The sequence below is a fragment of the Elephas maximus genome, chromosome 4 (assembly GCF_024166365.1).
Source record: "Elephas maximus indicus isolate mEleMax1 chromosome 4, mEleMax1 primary haplotype, whole genome shotgun sequence".
Lineage (NCBI taxonomy): Eukaryota > Metazoa > Chordata > Mammalia > Proboscidea > Elephantidae > Elephas > Elephas maximus.
This window is the reverse complement of record NC_064822.1, coordinates 20193680-20217320: the sequence shown is the minus strand read 5'-3', so window position 1 is coordinate 20217320 and position 23641 is coordinate 20193680. Positions and strand designations below refer to the sequence as shown.

General features: G+C 39.8%; 1 protein-coding gene across 3 annotated transcripts in view; it reads right to left on the bottom strand.

Annotated features, from left to right (window-relative positions):
• DIP2C (disco interacting protein 2 homolog C) overlaps positions 1–23641 on the bottom strand; it is a 655995-nt gene that overhangs the window by 291117 nt on the left and 341237 nt on the right. For all 3 annotated transcript variants that reach the window (XM_049881664.1, XM_049881665.1, XM_049881666.1), the window contains one exon: positions 10822–10932. In XM_049881664.1, the coding sequence (XP_049737621.1) occupies positions 10822–10932 (111 nt within the window). The remainder of the gene's footprint in view (positions 1–10821; positions 10933–23641) is intronic.

Below are 23641 nucleotides of genomic sequence, written 5' to 3'. Positions count from 1 at the left end.
GAATGGCGCTTTTATGGTGCTCTTGGCAAAAGCTAAGAACTTCCGTATATTATACCGCACCTACCCCCCGCCAAACTGGCCTCAGCGGTTGAAATCCCTGGGCCTGAGATAGGCCCTGTTGAGTGCCTAGAGCCATCCTCCCGGCCATAGAGAAGCAAAAAATTTGCAATTGCAGAAAAAGGTAACTTGGCAGCTTCATTAACCAGGAGAGCTCAGGACAAAAGCAGCTCCTGACCAGGCAAAAACAGTCTGTGCACTTTGAGTAGCTTTCCCCTCTGCATGGACCTGTATGGGCCTATTTCAGGACAATAGGCCCTTGTTGGGAGACTACAACCGTTTCGGCTGTGTGGCAAGGAGATGGGTGTTTGCAGTTTGACATTGCTTTGCTATTAAACAGGGACCTCACCTACCCACATGAGGGGCCTAAGGACTAGTAGCTCCACTCAAGTCACCCAGCCACTCAAGACAGGGGTCCAAGGATAACTGGTAACTCCCAGTTCTTAAAACCAAAAACATTGGGTGCCCATGGTCCATCTACAGAACCCACCCACCTGTACGCTCTAGGGATCACAGACATGCTTTCCTCAGAGACACATAGGGGATGATTCTCAGCCCCATGCCTTATTCAGAGTGTGACCCCTGCTACAACCAGATACGGGTACCTACAAAAATCACCCCTGCCCCTCTAAGACTGTAGGACAGAGCCTGTACCACATACTTGATGATCAGCTACCTGGACACCTGAGCTGAATTCACACAAGAAAAGTGAATGGACTCCTAGACTGATATACCTGATAACAGCTCTAACAATCTGGGGACAGGACGTCAGAGCTCCAAAGGCAAAAATAATCACGCTAGCTCACTCAAGCAACCCAATTGGGCATATCAAAACAAAACAAACCAAGAAGCTATGACACAGTAAGTAAACATAAAATAAACTAATACAATAACTTATAGATGGCCCGGAGACAACAGTCAATATCAAGTCACACGAAGAAACAGACCATGATTGCCTCAACAAGCTCTCAAAATAAAGAATCAAGGGATCTTCTAGATGAAAGTGCATTCCCAGAATAACTAGAGGCATAATACAAAAGGTTAATATACAGAATACTTCAAGAAATCAGGAAGGAAATGAGGCAATACACAGAACGAGCCAAGGAACACACAGATAAAATAATTGAAGAAATTAAAAAGATTACTCAGGAACATAATGAAAACTTTAATAAGCTGGAAAAATCCATAGACAGCAATCAGAAATTCAGAAGATTAACAATAAAATTACAGAAGAGACAAATCAATAGAAAGTCAGGGGAGCAGAACTGAGCAAGTGGAAGGCAGAATTTCTGAACTTGAAGATAGATCACATGGCACTAATACATTTGAAGGAAAATAAGATAAAAGAATTTTTAAAAATGAAGAAACCTTAAGAATCATGTGGGACTCTATCAAGAGAAATAACCTACGAGTGACTGGAGTACCAGAACAGGGAGGGATAACAGAAAATAAGAGAGAATTGTTGAGGATTTGTTGGTAGAAAACTTCCCTGATATTGTGAAAGATGAGAAGATACCTATCCAAGATGCTCATCAAACTCCACATAAGGTAGAAGTTACAAGAAAGTCACCAAGACATATTATAATCAAATTTGCAAAAACCAAAGATAAAGAGAGAATTTTATGAGCAGCTAAGGATAAATGAAAAGTCCCCTACAAAAGACAGCCAAAAAGAATAAGCTTGGACTACTTTGCAGTAACCATGCACGCAATAAGGCAAAGGGATGACTGATTTAAAAAACTGAAGGAAAAAAACCACCAACTAAGAATCATATATCCAGGAAAACTGTCTCTCAAATATGAAGATGAAATCAGGACATTTACAGATAAAAAGAAGTTTAGAGAATTGTAAAAACAAAACGAAAACTACAAGAAATACTAAAGAGAGTTCTTTGGTTACAAAGTCAGTAATATCAGGTATCAATCCAAGACTAGAACACTGGGCAGAGCAATCAGAAGTCAACCCAGATACGGAAATCAAAAAAACAAAGCAAGATTTAAAAAAAAGCTCAAAAAGGTAACAGTGACATTACTACGTAAAAGAAAACAACATTAAAACAATAAAGATGGGCTAAGAAATGTAGTCATACATCTACCATATGAAGAGGAAGATATGGCGATACAAAGAAATAAAAGTTAGGATTAAATTTAGAAAAATACGGGTAAATAATGAGGTAACAACAAAAGAGACGAACTACCCTATACATCAAAATAAAATACAAGAAAAAAATAAAGACTCAGCAAAAATAAAACCAACAACAATGAATATGAGAAAAGGACAATATATAATCTACTAAGCACATAAAATTAAGTGGGACAAAGAAACTGTCAACAATGCACAAAAGAAGACATCAAAATGATAGCACTAAATTCGTACCTATCCATAATTACACTGAATGTAAATGGACTAAATGCAGCAATAAAGAGACAGAGCGGTAGAATGCATTAAAAAACCTGATCCGTCTATATGCTCCCTACAAGAGACACACCTTGGACTTAGAGACACAAACAAACCAAAAGTCAAAGAATGGAAAAAAATATATCAAGCAAACAACAATCAAAAAAGAGCAGGAGTAGCAATATTAATTTCTGACAAAACAGACTTTAAACTTAAACCCATCGTAAAGGATAAGGAAGGATGCTATATAATGGTTAAAGGGACAATATACCAAGAAGCTATAACGATATTAAATATTTACACACCCAATGAGAGGGCTGCAAGATATATAAAACAAACTATCAGCATTGTAAAGTGAGATAGACAGCTCCACAATAATAGTAGGAGACTTCAACACACCACTTTCGGTGATGGACAGAACATCCAGAAAGAAGCTCAATAAAGACACGGAAGATCTAAATGCCACAATCAACCAACTTGACCTCATAGACCTATACAGAACACTCCACCCAACAGCAACCAACTATACTTTCTTTTCTAGTGTACATGGAACATTCTCTAGAACAGACCACATATTAGGTCATAAAGCAAGCCTTAGCAGAATCCAAAACAAGGAAATATTACAAAGCATCTTCTCTGACCATAGGCCATAAAAGTGGGAATCAATAACAGAAAAAGCAGGGAAAAGAAATCAAACACATGGAAACTGAACTACACCCTGTTCAAAAAAGACTGGATTATAGCAGACATTAAGGATGGAATAAAGAAATCCATAGAATCCAATGAGAATGAAAACATTTTCTATCAGAATCTTTGGGACACAGCGAAAGCAGTGCTCACAGGTCAATTTATGTCAATAAATGCACACATACAAAAAGAAGAAAAGGCCAAAATCAAGGAATTATCCCTACAATTTGAACAAACAGAAAGAGAGCAACAAAAGAAACCCTCAGGCACCAGAAGAAAACAAATAATAAAAATCAGAGCAGAACTAAATGAAACAGAAGACAGAAAAACAACTGAAAGAATTAACAAGACCAAAAGCTGGTCCTTTGAAAAAAATCAACAAAATTGATAAACCATTGGCCAAACTGACAAAAGAAAAACAGCAGAGAAAGCAAATAACCTGAAGAAGAAATGAGATGGGAGATATTACAACAGACCCAACCAAAATTAAAAGAATCATATCAGGTTAATATGAAAAACTGTGCTCTAACAAATTCGAAAATCCAAAAGAAATGTATGAATACCTAGAAACACACTACCTACCTAAACTAACACAAACAGAGCTAGAACAACTAAATAGACCCATAACAAAAGAACAGATTAAAAAGGAAATCAAAAAACTCCCAACAAAAAAAAAGCCCTGGCCCTGATGGCTTCACTGCAGAGTTCTAACAAACTTTCGGAGAAGAGTTAACACCACTACCACTAAAGGTATTTCAGACCACAAAAAAGGATGGAATACTACCAAATTCATTCTATAAAGCCAGCATATCCATTATACCAAAACTAGGTAAAGACACCACAAAAAAAGAAAATTACAGACCTATATGCCTCATGAACTTAGATGCAAAAATCCTCAACTAAATTCTAGCCAATAGAACTCAACATCAAAAAAAATAATTCACCATGGCTAAGTGGGATTCATACCAGGTATGCAGGGATGGTTCAACAGCATAAAAGTAATTAATGTAACCCATCACATAAACAGAAAAGAAGAATCACATGATTTTATCAATTGATGCAGAAAAGGCATTTGACGAAATTCAACACCCATTCATGCTATAAACTCTCAGCAAAATAGGAATTGAAGGAAAATTCCTCAACATAATAAAGGGCATTTATACAAAGCCAACAGTCAACATCTTCCTAAATGCAGAGAGCCTGAAAGCATTCCCCTTCAGACTGAGAACCAAACAAGGATGCCCTTTATCACTGCTCTTATTCAACATTGTGCTGGAGGCTTAGCCAGAACAATTAGGCTAGATAAAGAAATAAAGGGCATCCAGATTGGCAAGAAGGAAGTAAAAGTATCTCTCTTTGCAGATAACATGATCTTATACATAAAAAACCCTAAGGAATCCTCCAGAAAACTACTGAAACTAATAGAAGAGCTCAGCAGAGTACCAGGATACAAAATAAACATACAGAAATCAGTTGGATTCCTCTACACCAACAAAAAGAACATCAAAGAGGAAATCACCAAATCAATACCATTTACAGTAGCCCCCAAGAAGATAAAATACTTAGGAATAAATCTTATCAGAGATGTAAAAGACTTCTACAAAAAAAAAAAAAAAAAAATACAAAGAAAACTACAAAACACTTCTGCAAGAAACCAAGAGAGACCTACATAAGTGGAAAAACATACCTTGCTCATGGATAGGAACACTTACAATTATAAAAATCTCTACTCAACCAAAAGCGATCTAAAGATTTAATGCAATTCTGATCCAAATTCCAACAACATTCTTTAATGAGGTGGAGAAAAAAAATCACCAACTTCATATGGAAGAGAAAGAGGCCACGGACAAGGCATTACTAAAAAAGAACAAGGTGGGAGGCCTTACTTTACCTGATTTTAGAGCCTATTATATCGCCACAGCAGTCAAAACAGCCTGGTATTGGTATAACAACAGATACATAGACCAGTGGAACAGAATTGAGAATCCAGACATAAATCCATCCACATATGAGCAGCTGATATTTGTCAAAGGCCCCAAAACAGTTAAATGGGGAAAAGCAGTCTTTTTAACAAATGGTGCCAGCATAACTGGACATCCATCTGCAAAATAATGGAACAAGACCCCATACGTCACTCCACGCACAAGAACGAACTGAAAATGGATCAAAGACCTAAATATAAAATCTAAACCAATAAAGATCATGGAAGATAGAGTAGGAAGAATGTTAGGAGCCCTAAAACATGGCATAAACAGTATACAAAACATTACTTACAATGCAGAAGAAAAACTGGATAACTGGAGCTCCTAAAAATTAAACACCTATTCTCATCCAAAGACTTCACCAAAAGAGTAAAAAGATTACCTACAGACTGGGTAAAAGTTCTTAGCTACGACATTTCCAATCAGTGCCCGATCTCTAAAATCTACATGATACTGTAAAAACTCAACTACAAAAAGACAACCCAATTAAAAAATGGGCAAAAGATATGAACAGACATTTCACTAAAGAAAACATTCAGGTAGCTAACAGATACATGAGGAAATGCTCACGATCATTAGCCATTAGAGAAATGCAAATCAAAGCTACAATGAAATTTCATCTCACTCCAACAAGGTTGGCATTAATCCAAAAAACACAAAATAATAAATGTTGGAGAGGCTGTGGAGAGATTAGAGCACTTATACACTGCTGGTGGGAATGTAAAACGGTACACCACTTTGGAAATCGATTTGGTGCTTCCTTAAAAAGCTAGAAATAGAACTACCATACGATCCAGCAATCCCACTCCTTGGAATATATCCTATAGAAATAAAAGGCTTTACACGAACAGATATATGCATACCCATATTCATTACAACACTGTTTACAATAGCAAAAAGATAGAAACAACCAAGGTACCCATCAATGGATGAATGGATAAATAATGGCATAGTCACACAATGGAATACTACACATTGATAAAGAACAGTGATGAATCTGTGAAACATTTCATAACATGGAAGAATCTAGAAGGCATTATGCAGAGTGAAATTAGTCCATTGCAAAAGGACAAATATTGTATAAGACCACTATTATAAGAACTGGAGAAATAGTTTAAACAGAGAAGAACGTATTCTTTGATGGTTACGAGAAGGGGGACATGTGATGGGGGTGAAAGGGAGGTTGGGAGTGGGGTATTCACTAATTAGATAGTAGATAAGACCTAGTTTAAGTGACGGGAAAGACAACACACAATACCGGGAGGTCAGCACAACTGGACTAAACCAAAAGCAAAGAAGTTTCCTAAATAAACTGAATGCTTCAAAAGCCAGTATAGCTGGGGCAGGAGCTTGAGGATCATGGTTTCAGGGGACATCTAAGTCAGTTGGCATAATGAAATCTATTAAGAAAACAATCTGCATCCCACTTTGAAGAGTGGCGTCTGGGGTCTTAAATGCTAGCAAGTGGCTACCTAAGATGCATCAATTGGACTCAACCCACCTGGATCAAAGGAGAATGAAGAACACCAGGGACACAAGGTATTTACGAGCCCAAGAAACAGAAAGGGCCACATAAACCAGAGACTACATCATCCTGAGACCAGAAGAGCTAGATGGTGTCCTGCTATAACTGTTGACTGCCCTGACAGGGAATACACAGAGAACCCCTGAGGGAACAGGAGAGCAGTGGGATGCAGACCCCAAATTCTCATAAGACCAGACTTAACGGTCTGACTGAGACTAGAAGGACCCCAGTGTTCATGGCCCCCAGACCTTCTGTTGCCCCAGGACAGGAACCATTCCCAAAGTCAACTCTTCAGACTGGGATTGGACTGGACAATGGGTTGGAGAGGGATGCTGGTGAGGAGTGAGCTTCTTGGATCAGGTGGACACTTGAGAGTATGTGGGCAGCTTTTGTCTGGAGGGGAGATGAGAGGGTAGAGGGGGTTAGAAGCTGATGAAATGGACACAAAATGAGAGAGTGGAGGGAGGAAGCAGGCTGTCTCATTGGGGGGAAGCAATTGGGAGTATGTACCAAGGTGTATGTAAGTTTTTGTGTGAGAGACTGACTTAATGTGTAAACTTTCACTTAAAGCACAGTTTAAAAAAAATGCCAGATCATGTGCCCTCTGGGCCATTGGGAGGACTCTGATCTTTACTCTTGACAGAAATGGGGAGCTATGAGAACATTTAAGTAGACGACCTAGCAAATGCTTCAAAAGGCCACTCTGGCTGCTATGTGGAGAACAGACAACACAGAGGAAGGCTAGAAGCCGTAGCACACTACTGAATAAATAGCATCTATTACACTGTACACATTGTAACTAATGGTTCACTCATCTGGCTCCTCCTTCAGACTCTGAACCTCTTGAGGGTGTGACTGTCTAATTTTTTCTGTAGCTCTCTAGTACGGAACCCGGTACAGAGCAGACACTTAAAGAATGCCTCATCAACCCTTTCTGCGGGGACAACCAAGGACACCAGATTCGCAAGGTTGTAGGAGCCTGAGCTGGCCACCTGAGCGGTCTGAACTAGTCTTTGTGCTGAGGCCTGAAGCCAGAGGAGGGCCAAAGCTGGCAGCCATTGGTGATGTGGGGGCTGGAAGCCACAGGTCAGCCCACAGTGAAAGGCTGATCTGAACAACGGGGCAGGAAGAGTAACCAAGTAAGAGAAAGCCAGAAAGAGATAGAGGAAGTAGGCAAGGTGGTTTGGAAGTGGGTCAGACACAGCCAGGAGAAATGCCCGCAGGAAATGTGACCACAATGACAGGAGCTTTTTGGAATGAAGCAGTGGCTTCACCCCAAACAGCAGAAGAGTCCCAACCTGTTATGTCCGAGTCTGAGATTCTAATTGAAAAAGATTAATAATAATTGTACCATCTTTCTCCAAAACAGACTGCGAATCTTTCTCTTAAAAGATGGGCTTTTTTCTCTAACTCACAATTACGTTAATGGAGAATGAGTAGTGATTCTAAAGTAGGGCTGTCAGTCCACCACTGGTCTATCAGCTTGTCTACTGAGGTGGCTTGCGTGTTGACATGATGTTGACAAGATGCCTCCAATATTTCAAATACCAGCAGAGTTACGCATGGTAGACAGGTTTGAGTAGACTAAGACAGCCTAGGAAGAAGGCCTGCAATCAAAGGCCTTCTGACAGCTGCCAAAAAAGCAGGAGAAACATCAGAGAAGCAGGGCTAGGCTTTTCCTTTCTTAAATACATTTCTTCTTCCTTATACGAATGACTCCCAATGCCATAAAATCTGCCGAAAATTAGCCAATGAAATCACAACATAGATCACAACAGAACATTATCTGATATGGTTCTGGAAGATGAATCCCCTAGGTTGGAAGGCAGTCAAAACACATGATGGTTGCAACAATGGATTAGAGCATACCAACGATTATGAAGACAGTGCAGGACTGGGCAACATTTCATTCTCTTAAACACACAAAAGGTCCCCATGTATCAGAGGGACTCGATGGAATCTAAACTAACAATAGCATTTTCCTTTTCAGAGCACTGTATCTGCAATGTTTCTTTTGAGCTAGCACTAAAAAAATATATATAAACCTTTTTAAATTGCCCTCCATTATTCTACTCAGCCACCACCCCATTCCACTAAGCTGCTTCTTGCTCGCATCCTCTCTTGCTCTCTACTAGGGAAGGTAATGTTGTATAGGTGAGCGGAGAATGTATCTGAGTTCAGGGGATCACTGCTTCCCACACTGCTAACCTCTCTCAGGCTTCCATTAAAAAGAAAAATGGTATAGAACCACAACCTGCCCTACCTGTCTCCTAGAATAACTACGAGGACTTCAGGCAAACAACACATGTCAAACGGTGGTATAAACATACAGTTTATCCTCTTCTCCTCTCCATCAACATCATTAGGGAAGATATAAATGTGGGAATTAGACCGTGCTGCGACTTAATTTCTATCTAAAATTTCGCTTAAAATATTTAACGGCAGAAAGTTAGAAGTTAGAAACTGACATGAGACAGAATCTTCTATGTGGTAAGAACTGAGATTACAGGCCAGCAGAGCTAGACTCGCATCCTATTTTGTTAAGCAACTCATTGTAAGGTCTTTACAGTCACATAACCTCCCCAAACTTTAATTTTCTCATCTGTTAAATGGAAACAAGAACAGCTAACTAGTTTCTGTGAGAACTGAAGATACTGATGATAGTGTTTATACGTGTGTCAATACATCTATGTGTGTGTAGCTCTTAACCACTGCACCACCAGGGTTTCCATATAAAATACTGGCACAGTGGTGGTATTCAAGAAAAGGGAGTTATAAAAGCATTTTATAGTAAGTTGAAGGCACGTAAATGTACGCCTTTACCCTCCTAATTATTCAAAAGGAGCCTCTCAGATGCCTAAATGAGTAATATGAGCTCTTGATACGTGTTGGGTGTTAAAACAGTTCTGAAAATTACAGGGGCAGGTTTGGAAACAAAATACTTCTTTCATTCCATTCACAGATATTTCCGTAGGCATCAAAGGCCTTCTGACAGCTGCCAAAAAGGCAGGAGAAACATCAGAGAAGTAGGGCTAAGCTTTTCCTTTCTTAAGTACATTTCTTCTTCCTTATACAAATGAATCCCAATGCCATAAAATCTGTTTTCCCCTTTTCTCACTTTTAGAAAGAAAAGCAGAGCCAGGAAGTCAGGCAGACAGCAGCTTAGGAGGATGTGGTGGGCGGTTTATCACATAAGCCTGTTTTAATGCATAGCTTCATTAAACTTGATACCGTGAGACTCTCACCCGCCCAACCACTTGTATGAACTGGGGAGATTACATACATCTAGCTTAGCCTCAGTTTCCTCTTCTGCAATATGAGACAATAAGAACTATTTCACCCATTTGTTATAAAAATTAAATGAGATAATGTCTGTGAAAAGTACTCTGCAAAATATAAAGTGCTATCCGAACACCATTATCAGCAATCTGTGCATACTCTGAAGTGGTGTCCTAGAATCAAAGACAACAGAACTTACGGATTAATTTTCTCTCAAAAATTTGTAGGTAGGGAAGCAGGAAAAAGCAATTTTAACCTGGATGTTGGAAAAATACCCTCAAAAGTTAATTAAAATAATCACAGTGTAAGTTTCCTGTTGCTAACTTAATGAAAGAAATTTAAGCTGGCTGAGCCCGGATGATGACCGCAAGAAAACTAAATTGCTAAGATAGCATTCTTAGTAGACAGCATCATACAACAAAAAAAGAAATAATATACATGGAATACATAAAACAGTAAGGACTTTGATTCTCCATTGAGAACTACACCTGAAAAACAGAGATCACTGAGGTTGAAAGAGAAGAGAAAAACTACACAGGTAAGCAAGACAACAAAAAGTAAAACTAAATTGTTAAACAGTGACACCTAAAAAAATCAGCAAAATTTAGCTCATGAGAGATTCTGTTTTTGAAAATTACTATGAAATCCTAAATAGCACATAACACTGTCTTTAAAAATGTGAAAAGAGCTATTATTTCCTGGATTATAACACCTACCATAAAGGGTATATTTGTATGTAGTCATCTCTGGATCACACAGATAAGGAACAGAAAATTCAAACTTACTATAGTTTTGCCTCATACAGCACCTTGGAAACATGCACCCATAGTTATATGAACACCATGGTCACAAACTAAAATATTATTGACCTCACTTCCTCATTTATTGCCTTACCCGACCGGTAGCGTTCATCCCGTGACCCTGAGGACCTTCGGCGGTGATAGCGAGAGGAGGAGGAAGGAGTAACAGGAGTTCGACGTTCTTGAGGCAAAGCTTGATCCACTCCTGAATTTAAGAGAAGAAAAAATAAGGGTGAGAATTTACTTGGTAGCTGGAGTTAATTTATTTTGTGGAACAAATTGTTTGGTAAAATAAAGCCCTGACTCACTGTACTCCCACAGCAAAGTTAGAGTAGCACCTGGGAAAGCTAATGGGGGCACAAGGAGTACCCCAGCCAATACAACAGGGTGAGAGAAAGTCAGAAACTTTCCAGGCTGGGGAAGAAGGGAGGTAAGCTGCAAGAGAGATGCCATTGCAGGCGAGGTCACTCCTGTCCCAACACTGCAGTCTTCAGAAACGCCAGGATACGCTCCTTGACATCATACGTGTCTACTGCATCATGGAAAGAAACACCAGGATATGCTCCTTCACAACCCACATGTTCACTGGATCACAAAAAGAAACACCGGGATATGCTCCTTCATATCCCACGTGTCTACTGCATCATGGAAAGAAACACCAGGATATGCTCCTTCATATCCCACGTGTCTACTGCATCATGGAAAGAAACACCAGGATACACTCCTTCATATCCTACGTGTCTACTGCATCATGGAAAGAAACACCAGAATACGCTCCTTCACATCCCACGTGTCCACCAAAGCACAGAAAGAAACACCAGGATATGCTCCTTCACATCACATGTGTCCACCAGATCACGGAAAGAAACACCAGGATACGCTCCTTCACATCCTACGTGTCTACTGCATCACGGAGAGAAACACCAGGATACGCTCCTTCACATCCTACGTGTCTACTGCATCACGGAGAGAAACACCAGGATACGCTCCTTCACATCCTACGTGTCTACTGCATCACGGAGAGAAACACCAGGATACGCTCCTTCACATCCTACGTGTCTACTGCATCACGGAGAGAAACACCAGGATACGCTCCTTCACATCCTACGTGTCTACTGCATCACGGAGAGAAACACCAGGATACGCTCCTTCACATCCTACGTGTCTACTGCATCACGGAGAGAAACACCAGGATACGCTCCTTCACATCCTACGTGTCTACTGCATCACGGAGAGAAACACCAGGATACGCTCCTTCACATCCTACGTGTCCACCGCATCACGGAAAGAAACACCAGGGTACTCTCCTTCACATCCTATGTGTCTACTGCATCACAGAGAGAAACGCCAGGCTTCTTCACATCACATGTATCTACTGCATCACGGAAACAGACACAAATTAAGCCACAATTGAAATCTTGAGAATTAAGAAAAATGGAGTCCAAGACAGAATCAAGTTATGATCATTTTTATATAATAAGTATATAGACAGTTATATAAATTCTTGAGAAAATTTAAAATTACATCTCTCATTCATAGATCTAAAGTTACCTTGCTTGAGTCCATAAATTCTTCATTTAGTAAGCCAAAGTGTATTATAAGTCTCAAAATGAAAAACAGTAGTTACATGGTATTTACATTCATATTTAGAAATATAAATTTATAATCTTAATTTCGTTGTCAATTTTAGACACCATAGCCATTGCCAACATCATTATTATGATATGTACATTTTTTTCTTTTCTGCAGTCAGTCTCATGTTCTGACTAGTTTTCTATCTCATACTTTTTTTTATTATTCTGGAGTTAGTATTTGCATCATTTTATTTTTCATTACCTTGACTCTCAATGTATCTCTTGCTAATTCTTTCAAAATACTCCAGCAGAAGTGAAAACACTCCTTCCCCACTACTTTTCTTCCTGGTGGTCGAACACTGACATCTGATGATCACTTTTTAGTTGAACTGTACTTTTCCTTAACGACCCCCCTGCTCTCATCTTGGCTGGTTAGTTTCTAAAACTGCTGCACAATTGTCACAAGAGATTTCCCTTGCCTTCATCCTGGGACTTGCTTTTGCTTGTGTTAAGTCATTTGTTTCCTCTATTTCTTAATGTCATCCTTCTTCCTTCACTCTTATTTTAAAGGAGCACACTTGAGTAGCTTTCTGAGAACGGGTGAAAGAGAAAGACTACTTTCAGACTCTGCATGTCTGAAAATGTCTTTTTTAAATCCTTACTCTAACATAATTGATAGTTTGGCTAAATACAGAATTCCATGTGAAAATTTTTGTTCATTGCCTTTTAGTTCCCACTGTTGTTGAGAAGTTAAATGTCACTCTGATTCTACAAGCTTTATATAAAATCTTCGTAATTTTTTCCTTTATCCTTTATCGACTCTTACAGTCCTTCTTTATCTCCATTGAAGGAGCTGCAAGACACTTTCTGCCCCCAACCTTGGGGAAGGTAGAGTAACCAAATCTGTTTCCAATAAGTCTTTAATCTGGGCTATTCCGTTTCCCCAAAGGAAGTATCTCCAATCTTCTGCCCTGTGAATAAACACAGCAATTTCATCATTCCAGGGCAGGCACTGTTTCAGCTTTCAGTATGTGTAGTGAACTTCAGCATCACCCAGTGTCCCCACATCTGGAGCCCTGCTAGTAAACTTTCTCCAGAGAATAAACATCTGTGGCAGGAGTAGAGAAAACCTGCATCACCTGTTTGGTAGATCCCATGTCTTCTTTTGGCCCCATGCCTTATCCTACCCCCAGGGTACCCACTGCCTCCAATCCAGGGCTTCAAACTGGTTTGCTGTGGTTGGAACCCCCTGCTGAGAATCTGCATTTCCACCCCAGATATACTGAATCAGAATCTACAGTTTAACAAGATCCCCAGGTGATTCTTATGTGAGTTCTACTAGTGGTTCTCAGAATTGGTCCCTAACCAACAGCATTAGCATCACCTGGGAACCCGTTAGAAATGCAAACTCTCAGCAGAGGTTGGAACCTAAGGAGCCTGTTTCCAAGTCCTGCTCCGACCAGATGGTTTTTATCAGCATCTTCATCTACTGGCTTTAGCCATTTTGATAAAAAAGTATCACAAGTCATCTACTTTACATATTATAAAAACTTGTCTAAGTTTCTACTTTATCCCTTTACCATCATCTTAGCGCCGTTTTAGAAAGGTGAGAAAAAGGTAGTTTCAAGCTTCTATTTTATTTGCAAGCTGCCGAGTTTAATCGGTGGCTTGTTTTTTGTTTTTTTTTTAATGTCTAGCTTTCAATCTCACTAATCTACCTAGTTCATTTAAATATGCCTCCTGGAATTACCTTCAACCTTAGCATCTTGGTATCTCAAAGGCCATATGCTTTTTTTTTTGCAGGGAAAGGCACAGTCATAATAATTACACCTACAGACAGTACACCATGCAGTTGTAGGTTACTGCTTGGTTAGTTCTCAGATCTTACACAACTATCCTCAGAATGCTAATTTTGCACACAAACCCCATGAACACTTATTCCCACAGGGTGAACTACAAAGTTTACAAGTTTTTAAAAAGGAATGAATAGGACTAGGCAAAAAGAAGAGCATCAACAGGTCAATAGTAATAGGACATTAAAAGAAGCTAAAACATGAGTGTGCATATTTCAGTCATTTTTTTATCTGACTTCATTCTGAATGAAATTTGAGGTAGCTTAAAGATATGTTCTGAAAAGAAAAGCGCTCAGTCCAACAGGCAACTCGACAACAGAGTTCTGCTTGTTACCACAGAAGGACCCAGGGGTGATCACAGAGCCTTTCTTCGTTACCATCGATTAACAAAACACTGCTGCTGGAATGGATTCATTCTTGGTAACACTGGTAAGAATAATTAGTAAAATACATAACAATAGGTTAGTATTCAGCATTGTTGAGGTCTCACATTCATAATTTTTTTAGTTTGGGAAACCTCAATTGAAAACTAGCCCTCCGGAAAGACCAGAAGTCTCTAACACACAATATGGGTGAAGGTTAAGAGAGGCAAACAGGGTCACTCACTGTGAATGTAGGGCGTCTGGAAGGAGAAACGGTCGTGATCTAAAAACACTCGGGAGCCAGGAGGACAAAGTGATTAACTCTCCTCAGGCAAGAAAATGACAAAGACTGAATCCCTTCTTCCCCCAAACATTATTAAGTACTTATGTGCTGGCCACTGTGCTAAGCTCCGAATTAATTCTAGATCTGACGTGATCTGAGAGAGAAAAAAAGGCAGTACAGCTAAAATCTTGTCTCTAAGGTCAGAAAGGAGCCCTGGTGGTGCAGTGGTTAAGGGCTAGGCTGCTAACCAAAAGGTCAGCAGCTGGAATCCACTAGCTGCTCCTTAGAAATCCTATGGGGGCAGTTCTATTCTGTCCTATAGGGTCGCTATGAGTCAGAATCGACTTGGCGGCAATGGGCTTATGGAGTCAGAAAGCTCTGGAATTAAATTCTGGCTTCCCCTTGTTGACTTTCTGACCTTGGGCAAGTCCCTTAACCTTGCTAGTCTCAATTTCCCATCTATAAAGAGAGAATAATAATATCTAAAACTTTTATACCACTAATCTAAGCACTTTACATTTATTAACTCATTTCATTTGCTAAAACAAAAACCATGAGATAGGTACTATTATTACTGCCATTTCACTTCTGAGGAAACTCAGCACATATCTAGAATTTAATCTCAGGCAGACTACGCCAAAGCTTATAGGACGTAACTCGTGAAGTATTTTTGAGTGAATGAATGGTATCGATGCCTCGTACAACTCAATTTAATTATGACAATTTCAGTGATATCTTTATTTTTCCTAGAATTATTATGGGACTATAAACAAAGCTCCCCAACAGAAGAAGGACATTAAAGGAGGAAAAATGGAAAAGCAAAGACAGGCAGAGAAAGAACAAAACTGACACTCGCCCTTCTCAGTCAAACCGATGGCACCTTCTCACGGCTACCAAAATTCTGTATACCACGCTCCAACTCTCCATGGCTCGAAATATCTAAAACACCTTAGACTCTTCTCTTTCCCCAACCTACTATTTATCCTCAAGTTTAAAAACGTAATAATGCCTCAGTATGTGGCTACGTGGCACCACGCAGGTGTTACATTCTCAACTACTTGGCATCCACTGCTGAGCTTGCAGGGGCTCCCAGGGCCTCTTCCTCACTCTTGGAGCCACCACAGCCTCTGTCACTAGCCTCCTGGGTGGCACTCTCCCCAAATCAGTCCAAGCTGAGGCTGGTTTATTTCATTTCTCTGCATCCTGATGACCGTGGAACAAAGCCCCGAACTCCTTTCACCTGCATTTAAGGCTCCTTCCAATATTTTACACCATCTTCCTTTCCAGTCTCATCTTCCTCTAGGGATGCTCAAGTCTTTGTTCCAAATCGAAATATTCACTATCCTAAATTTTTGCCCTGTCCTATTATTATTCTCACTCCTTCAAATGCTCCCCCGCCTGCAAAAAACTTTTTTAAACGCAAAAGAAGAGAAAGCAGACTAACAATCCATTTGTATTAGAACTTCAATTTATTACATGGTCAAGAAAAGATTCCCCAAAGAAAACTGTTCTGTGACCTAAACAACCCATCAATTTCAGATTATCAAATAAATGCAGCATTTAATACTATGGTATAAGAGATACTAGAAAATATGATAATCCTCGTATCAACCCTAAGAATAAGGTAAGCACGCGCCAACCTGTGTAGCCCTATAACACAACGATGCACCACAGATCAGGAGATCTTGCAATACAGACAACACTTGGTAAATGCAGGATGTTTAATGTTTCAAGGGAAAAAAAATAAGGATTTCTAAAGTGAGATAGCATGAGAAATGCACTGAAAATCTTGGTTTTCAAAATATTTTTAAAAAATAAACTATGAGGAATATGTGGAAGATAAATAAAAAAGGATTTGAAACGAAGATCTTGATCCCAATTCTGGTTTTATTTTCACTAGCTGTGTGTTGTTGTTGTTGTTGTTGTTGTTAGCTGTTGTGGAGTCGCTCCTGGCTCATGGCAACCCCGTGCACAATGGAAAGAAACGCTGCCTGGTCCTGTGCCATCCCCATGATCAGCTGCAGATCATACCATTATAGTCTATAGGGTTTTCACTGGCTAATTTTGGAAGTAGATCACCAGACTTTTCCTCCTAGTCCATTACAGTCTGGAGGCCCTTCAGCATCACAGCACCATGCAAGCCTCCACTGACGGAGGAGTCGGGGCTGCACTTGAGGAGCATCTGCCTGAATTTGAACCTGGGTCTCCTGCACTGAAGGTGAGAATCCTACCACCGAACCACCACTGCCCCCAATGGTTGTGCAACCCTGGACAAAGCATTTTGCCTCTAAACCTCAGTTTTCATGTGAGTTTGGGAGGGGGGTACAGACATTGCCTACATTATCTAAATTATCCAGTTGCGAGGACACTCCCTGTACCTCCAGTTTCTCCTGGTCTTCCTCCCGTGCACATACAAACAAGTGCACCATGCACTGTGGCTCCAAGGGCTCGGCAGAAGCTTACCAGGCATCACAGGCTCTTGGGAAGGTGAAATCACACTTTATGTACCCTGTGCAACTCCTAGGGGTTTTTTCCATATCTCAGGTCTGTACAAAAACAATTTCTGAACACAGGCCCATTCTCTTCTAGCGCCTAACTATACTCACTTTTTCACAAGGCAGCATTATACCAGCACTTACTTTTTAAATAAGTACAGTCAAGGATTCTGATGGAAGGTAAACAGTACAATCCTTGTACCTACAGATGTATTTACTCCATCTGCTCTGTACTGACCCAGATGAGAACACCACAAAACAGAAACAATTTAATCTCATCATAAACACCTTACCACCTACCCCAACCATACTAACCACAGACTTATTTAACTGTCATTGTTATTTCCATTTCAACCACAATTAACATAGATCTTTGGCCATAAATCAGTGTAAATTTGCTTAATAACCCTTTTTCTATCATAAAAATTTAATTTGATCAGGGACTTGTGAATTTAAAACTTGTGAAAGATCTGAAACTAGAAGAGTTTGAAGAGAACCCTTTACATGTCGTACATCCATTTGGGAGCCCAATTTCTCATGTCCTGACAACCTGTCTGTGTTCAGTTGTTAAGACAACTTCAGAAACCAATGAATCTACAGTGTCAGGATTGGGGATTCAAGTTTCTGCCTTTTTCTTAAAATTATTACAGATTTTTCACAAAACTATATAAGTCAGTACCTTGGTAGACACCATTCTTGCCTTTCAGGTGGATACACACAGTGAGTCTGTACCCAACACTGCTCGAATTCCAGAAATATTAAATGAAAGCAGGTTTAGCTTTGTTCCCTTTTAATTACTGATACTGGCAACAAGAAACCTGACCCATTAAATACCACTAAAAACTAGCAGGAAATTTATCTGATCAAACCAACACCTGCATGTGATGTAATATTTCTTAGGTAACAGAAAGAAGCAAATTTGGTATTACTGATCAAGAACATGGCTTACCTAGGATGCAGGTAATTTGCCTTTTGCTGATGGAAAGTTCATTTCCTGTAGCTATTCAATCTGAAAGAGTTCATGCTCAAACACAGACAGGCAATATGGATTTAAATGCTTTTCTTTCTCACATTCTGGATTCACCCTTGCATCCTACACATCTACCACAAGCACACGGTATTGACGAAGGCAAGAGAATAGCTCTGGCACCGCACAGCTCCTTCAGCTAATGAAACAGCCTGCGGAGGCATCTTTCCCCAAAGCCCAGGCTAGGAAGAGGGCAACTGCACCAGCAGACACAGCATCCATAACAAGGGGAACACACTGTGCTTCAGTCACAGCAGAAATGAGGGAGATTTTAATGTTCTTGAGGCAGAATAAAAATATAGATCAAATCGCGCAACTGCCACCAGAGAAGCCCAGCAGCTGTTAGAATAAAGAATCAGAATACATCAATAAAACGCACACGTAAGTCAGGCCATCTTTATTTTCTAAGGAAAATAGAACAAAATGGCATTTGACTCAGGTTTAAAAACAACCAGTTGCCGTGAAGTCAATTCCGACTCTTGGCGACCCCATGTGTGTCAGATTAGAACTGTCCTCTGTCGGGTTTTCCATGGCTGATTTCTCAGACGTAGACTGCCAGGTTCTCTGGGTGCTCTCCAACCTCTAACTTTTCAGTTAGTAACCCAACCCATTAGGTGTTTGCAACAGCCAGGGGCGATTCAGGTTTAGATCCTTAAATATAAGATAAGAAAGTTCTACATTTCTATGAGACCAAATTAACAACAGCAAACTTCACCAATGCTAAATTCAGCCAACAAGCTTTACATGTAAGCTTCTGCCTCATAAATCTTGAAACCCAGAAGAAGAACCTGTGACTAGATTTCAAGTTCTCTCCTTGTTAGCCACATGAAACGGCCAAAGTGAGTCACTGCAGGTAACAGAATTCATGTCAGGAAAGCATATCTCTAGTTATAACATGGAATACCAGGGTTTTGAGCCAAGTTCTAAAATAATAATAATAAAACAAAATGTAACTGATTAGAATGTGCTGAGGTTCCAAATCATGTTATCCTCTGACATCTCAGAAATGGAAACAATGATGAGCACTTACATGTTACCACCTGCCATCAAAATTACCCAAATCAGAGGTCAAAATAGGATCGTGAACACAGACAGGAGGTACCTGAAGCAGTAAATGCTTTATGTTGGTTGGTTCAAGGCATTACACAGATCTGAATATTAAGTTGACTGTTTTGGAATTTACCCTAGGCTGGGCCAATTATGTAAGTGCTCTTTTGCTCACTCAATGCAAGTAAAAAATTATACCTAAAGGGGACAAAGGAGCCTTGCTATCCGTGCCCCTCACTGTGAGTTCCAGTGGGGTGGGAGCTCGCATGGCGGTGGCGAGGAACATATCAGCCACCACCCCACTGCTCCTCTTACCAACCATACACAAGTTATCTAATGAGCCTGCACTGCAGCCTTCTGATCTGTCCAGGAGTGGGGCAGCACCGTCCTGTCTATCTTGTTCATCCCTTCAACAAGTAATTGCTGAACGTTCACTCACCATGTGCACGAGGCTCGGGGGAAAAGGCAGCTTATATTACCACCGGTGGGGCTGGGGTGGTATCATTAAATAACGGCTATTCAAGTACAACTGTGCTAAGTATTTCAGAAGTAGGATATCATTGAGGTAGAACAGGAGAACCTGTCCTAATCTGAGGGATCGTGGAAGAAACCCTTGTAGAAGTGACATCTGAACTGAGCTTTAAGAGATAAGCAGGTACAGCTGGGCTAAGAGCACTGCAAGCAAAGGGCACAGCCCTGCAGAATCCCTAAGATGGAAAGCAGCATGAAAACCCTGAGCAATTCCAGTAGCGTGAAGAATTCAAGGAACTGCAAAAAGGCCAGGACTGCTGAACAGTTCCAACAACGTAACGGTGCAGTCTGTGAATGCCCTCCCAAAACAACGCATCTATGTTCAAGTGTGGTGTCATTCTGTTGTTCAGCCAAAACAACATGTGGGCTGATAAATTCACACCAAACCCAAATACAGCCCTCTTCTCATAGAAGGCTGTTCATCTTGATCCTATAGCCGATTTATATGGAGCAGGAAGGACAAAAGGACAGACTTGCACATTAGCCGAACTTTCAACACTACTCAGCTACAAGTAAATCTGGGTGACTGGTAGCTGAGTAGAAAGGTGCCTGGCTGAGCTCTGAGAAGAATACTACATCTATAGAAACTGCTCACATCTAAAAATCATTTCATGGGAAATCACGTAAAAAATAAAATCTAGTTGATATACATGTTTTAAGAACGGGAGACTGTATCTGGGCAAGTAAAGTTTCACTATTTATGGTAACATTAAGATTTTCCTACTTTATATTACCCTGACCTATGTCATAAAAGCAGTAAAGACTCAATTATAAAAGCTGACACTATGCTCTCAAGATAGATTTTATTTTCTATTTTTGCAAGTTTAATCAGATTTAGAGATTAATGAAGTACAAACTTGAAAGAGTCATTACATAACCAAAAACCTGAGAGACAGCAAGTACCAAATGAATAGCAAGTTCTCCTACATAATAGTTTCTCTTTGAAAAATGGTTTTCAAAACGCAATATATTCTTTCTGACCTCTTCCTTCATTAACTACATAATTTTCATTTTTTTCTTTCCTCGCTTCTGGCACACTTCAGAAGTATGAATCAGCTACGGTCTTCATCAAGATTTAGGAAACCATTCAGCTCTCACCAAAGACAATGCGTCTTCCTGTTGGTACCTGAGTCATTATTACCAGATATTTCTGTAGCAGAGTCTCTCACTTTGTCTAAAGGGCAATGTAAGGCTAGGAAGTAAAGTTGCTTCCTGAATGCTTCCCCAGGGAAGGGACTACTGTTGGGTGGCTTCGATTCAAGCTGTCAATATTTGCTGAATGCAGTTCTCAACCATAACCATTTGTCCCAAACAGCATCTCGGAAACACTTTTAGAATACTTTCTGGAATAAGTCTTAATATTTTCTTTGATAAATAAAAATAATGCTTAAAAAAAAGTAAAGTTCATCAAAACACAAACTCCTCATACAAAAAAAACCATGGCAGAACAGGAATGACTGAAAAAGAAGACTTTTTTCATGAAGATCTGGTACAAGAAGAATTATTTCCAGAGTTGGGCCAGTGAAGAAAAAACCTCTCTGATTTAAAAATACTGATTCCACTTACTGCTTCCCAGAAAACAAAGTCACATCTGATAAATGACTGTTCATTCTGCAGTGACTTCGCAGAAATAAGGATTAGCCATAACAATGGCTGCAAAAGTAGCTGAGGCAATCTCGTGTTGGCAACAACATCCCCTGATGCTGAAACAGGACAACCTGTCCTGAAATCCTGTGTGAAACTGAACTGGGCTTTTCTGCTTTTTTTTTTTCCTAAATTTTCATTTTGTTGTTGCTGCTGAGACACAACAAAACATACACCAATTTGACAGTTTCTACATATACAATATAGTGACATTAATTACAACCCTTCTCACCCTCCTTTTCTAAGTTGTTCCTCCCCCATTAACACAAACTCAACTGCCTCCCCTAAGGTTCCTGCCTAACCTTCAGAGTTGCTGTTGTCAAGTTGATCCCATATAGATAGTTCCTCAAAGACCATAAAGCTCAAGGCAGACCTTCGTTAACAGTTAAGCTAAACTATGGTTTGTTTTTAAGACGACTTCAGGGGATATTTTTGGTTTACAAATGTAAGGGTTATCTCAGGACAATAGTTTCAGGGGTTCCTCCACCCCCATGGCTCCAGAAAGTCTAGAGTCTACAAGAACTTGCAATTCTGTTCTACATTTTCCCCTTTTTGATCAGGATTTTTCTATGGAATCTTAGATCAAAATGTTCAGCAATGGTAGCCAGGCACCATCCAGTTCTTCTGGTCTCCTGGCAAAGGAGACAGTTGTTCATGGAGGCAGTTTGCCACACATTCCATATCCTCCTCCCATTCCTGACTCTTCTTCTTTCTGTTGCTACAGGTGAATACAAATCAATTGCTGAGCCTTAGATGGTGGCTTGCAACCTTTAAGACCCCAGGCAGTATGCAACGAACTAGGAGGTAGAAAAGCAACACTAAATACATTAATAGGCCAATTAACTGGGATGTCCCATGAAACCATAACCTTAAATCTCCAAATCTCCAAACCAAGAACCAAATCCTATGAGCTTCAACAGCTGCTCTTTTTTTTTTTTTTTGGTCATTGTTGTAAGTATATCATACAACTTTTACCAATTCAACTCTTTGTAGGTACACAGCATACTAACAGTAATTACAATAATTGGTCGTACAATTCCACCCTTAATCGATGTGATTTTTCCATCACTGTTAACTCCCCTTTCCCCCTCCCTCCCCTGGTAACCACTAATAAACTTTGGTCTCTATACTTCTGCCTTTTCTTGTCTTTTTATGTAAGTGAGGTCATACAATATTTGTCCTTTTGTGATTGGCTTATTTCACTCAGCATAATATCTTCAAGCATCATCCATACTGTAGCATGTATCAAGACTTTATTTCTCCTACAGGCTGAGTAGTATTCCATTGTACATTTGTACCACATTTTGTTTATCCATTCACCTGCTGATGGACATTTAGGTTGTTTCCACTTTTTGACTATTGTGAATACTGCTGCAGCGAACACTGACGTACAAGTCTCTGAGTCCCGGAAGTGTTTTGGGTACATACCTAGGAATGAAATTACTGCGTTATATGGTAGTTCTGTTTTTAATGTTTTGAGGAACCACCACAGTTTTCCACAATGACTGTACCATTTTGCATTTCCACCAGCAATAGATAAGGGTTCCAATTTCCTCACATCCTCCTCAACATTTGATATTTTGTTTTTTGTTTTTAATCTTAGCCATCCCGGTAGGAGTGGAATGGTATCTCGCTGTGGTTCTGATTTACATCTTTCCAATGGCTAATGACGCAGAGTATCTTTTCATATGTTTGATAGCCATTTGAAAGTCCTCTTTGGTGAAATACCTATTCAAGTCCCTTGCTCATTTAAAGATTGAGTTATTTGTCCTTTTGTTGTTAGTTGTCAAAGCTTTATATATATTCAGATTATTAGAATTCTTGTCGGATATATGGTTTCTGATCTCCCAGTCGGTAGCTCATCTTTTCACTTTTTTGGTAAGGTCTTCTGATGAACAAAAAGTTTTAATTTTTTTGTCTTTTGCTGTTTGTGTTTTTGTTATTGTCTAAGGTAAACCACTGCTGAAAGCTAGGCCTGACAGCATTGCCCCTACTTTTTCTTCTAAGAATTTTATGGTTTTAGTTTGCACATTTAGTTCCTTAATCCCTTTTGAATTTGTTTTTTGTGTACAGGTTGAGGCATAGATCCTGTTTCATT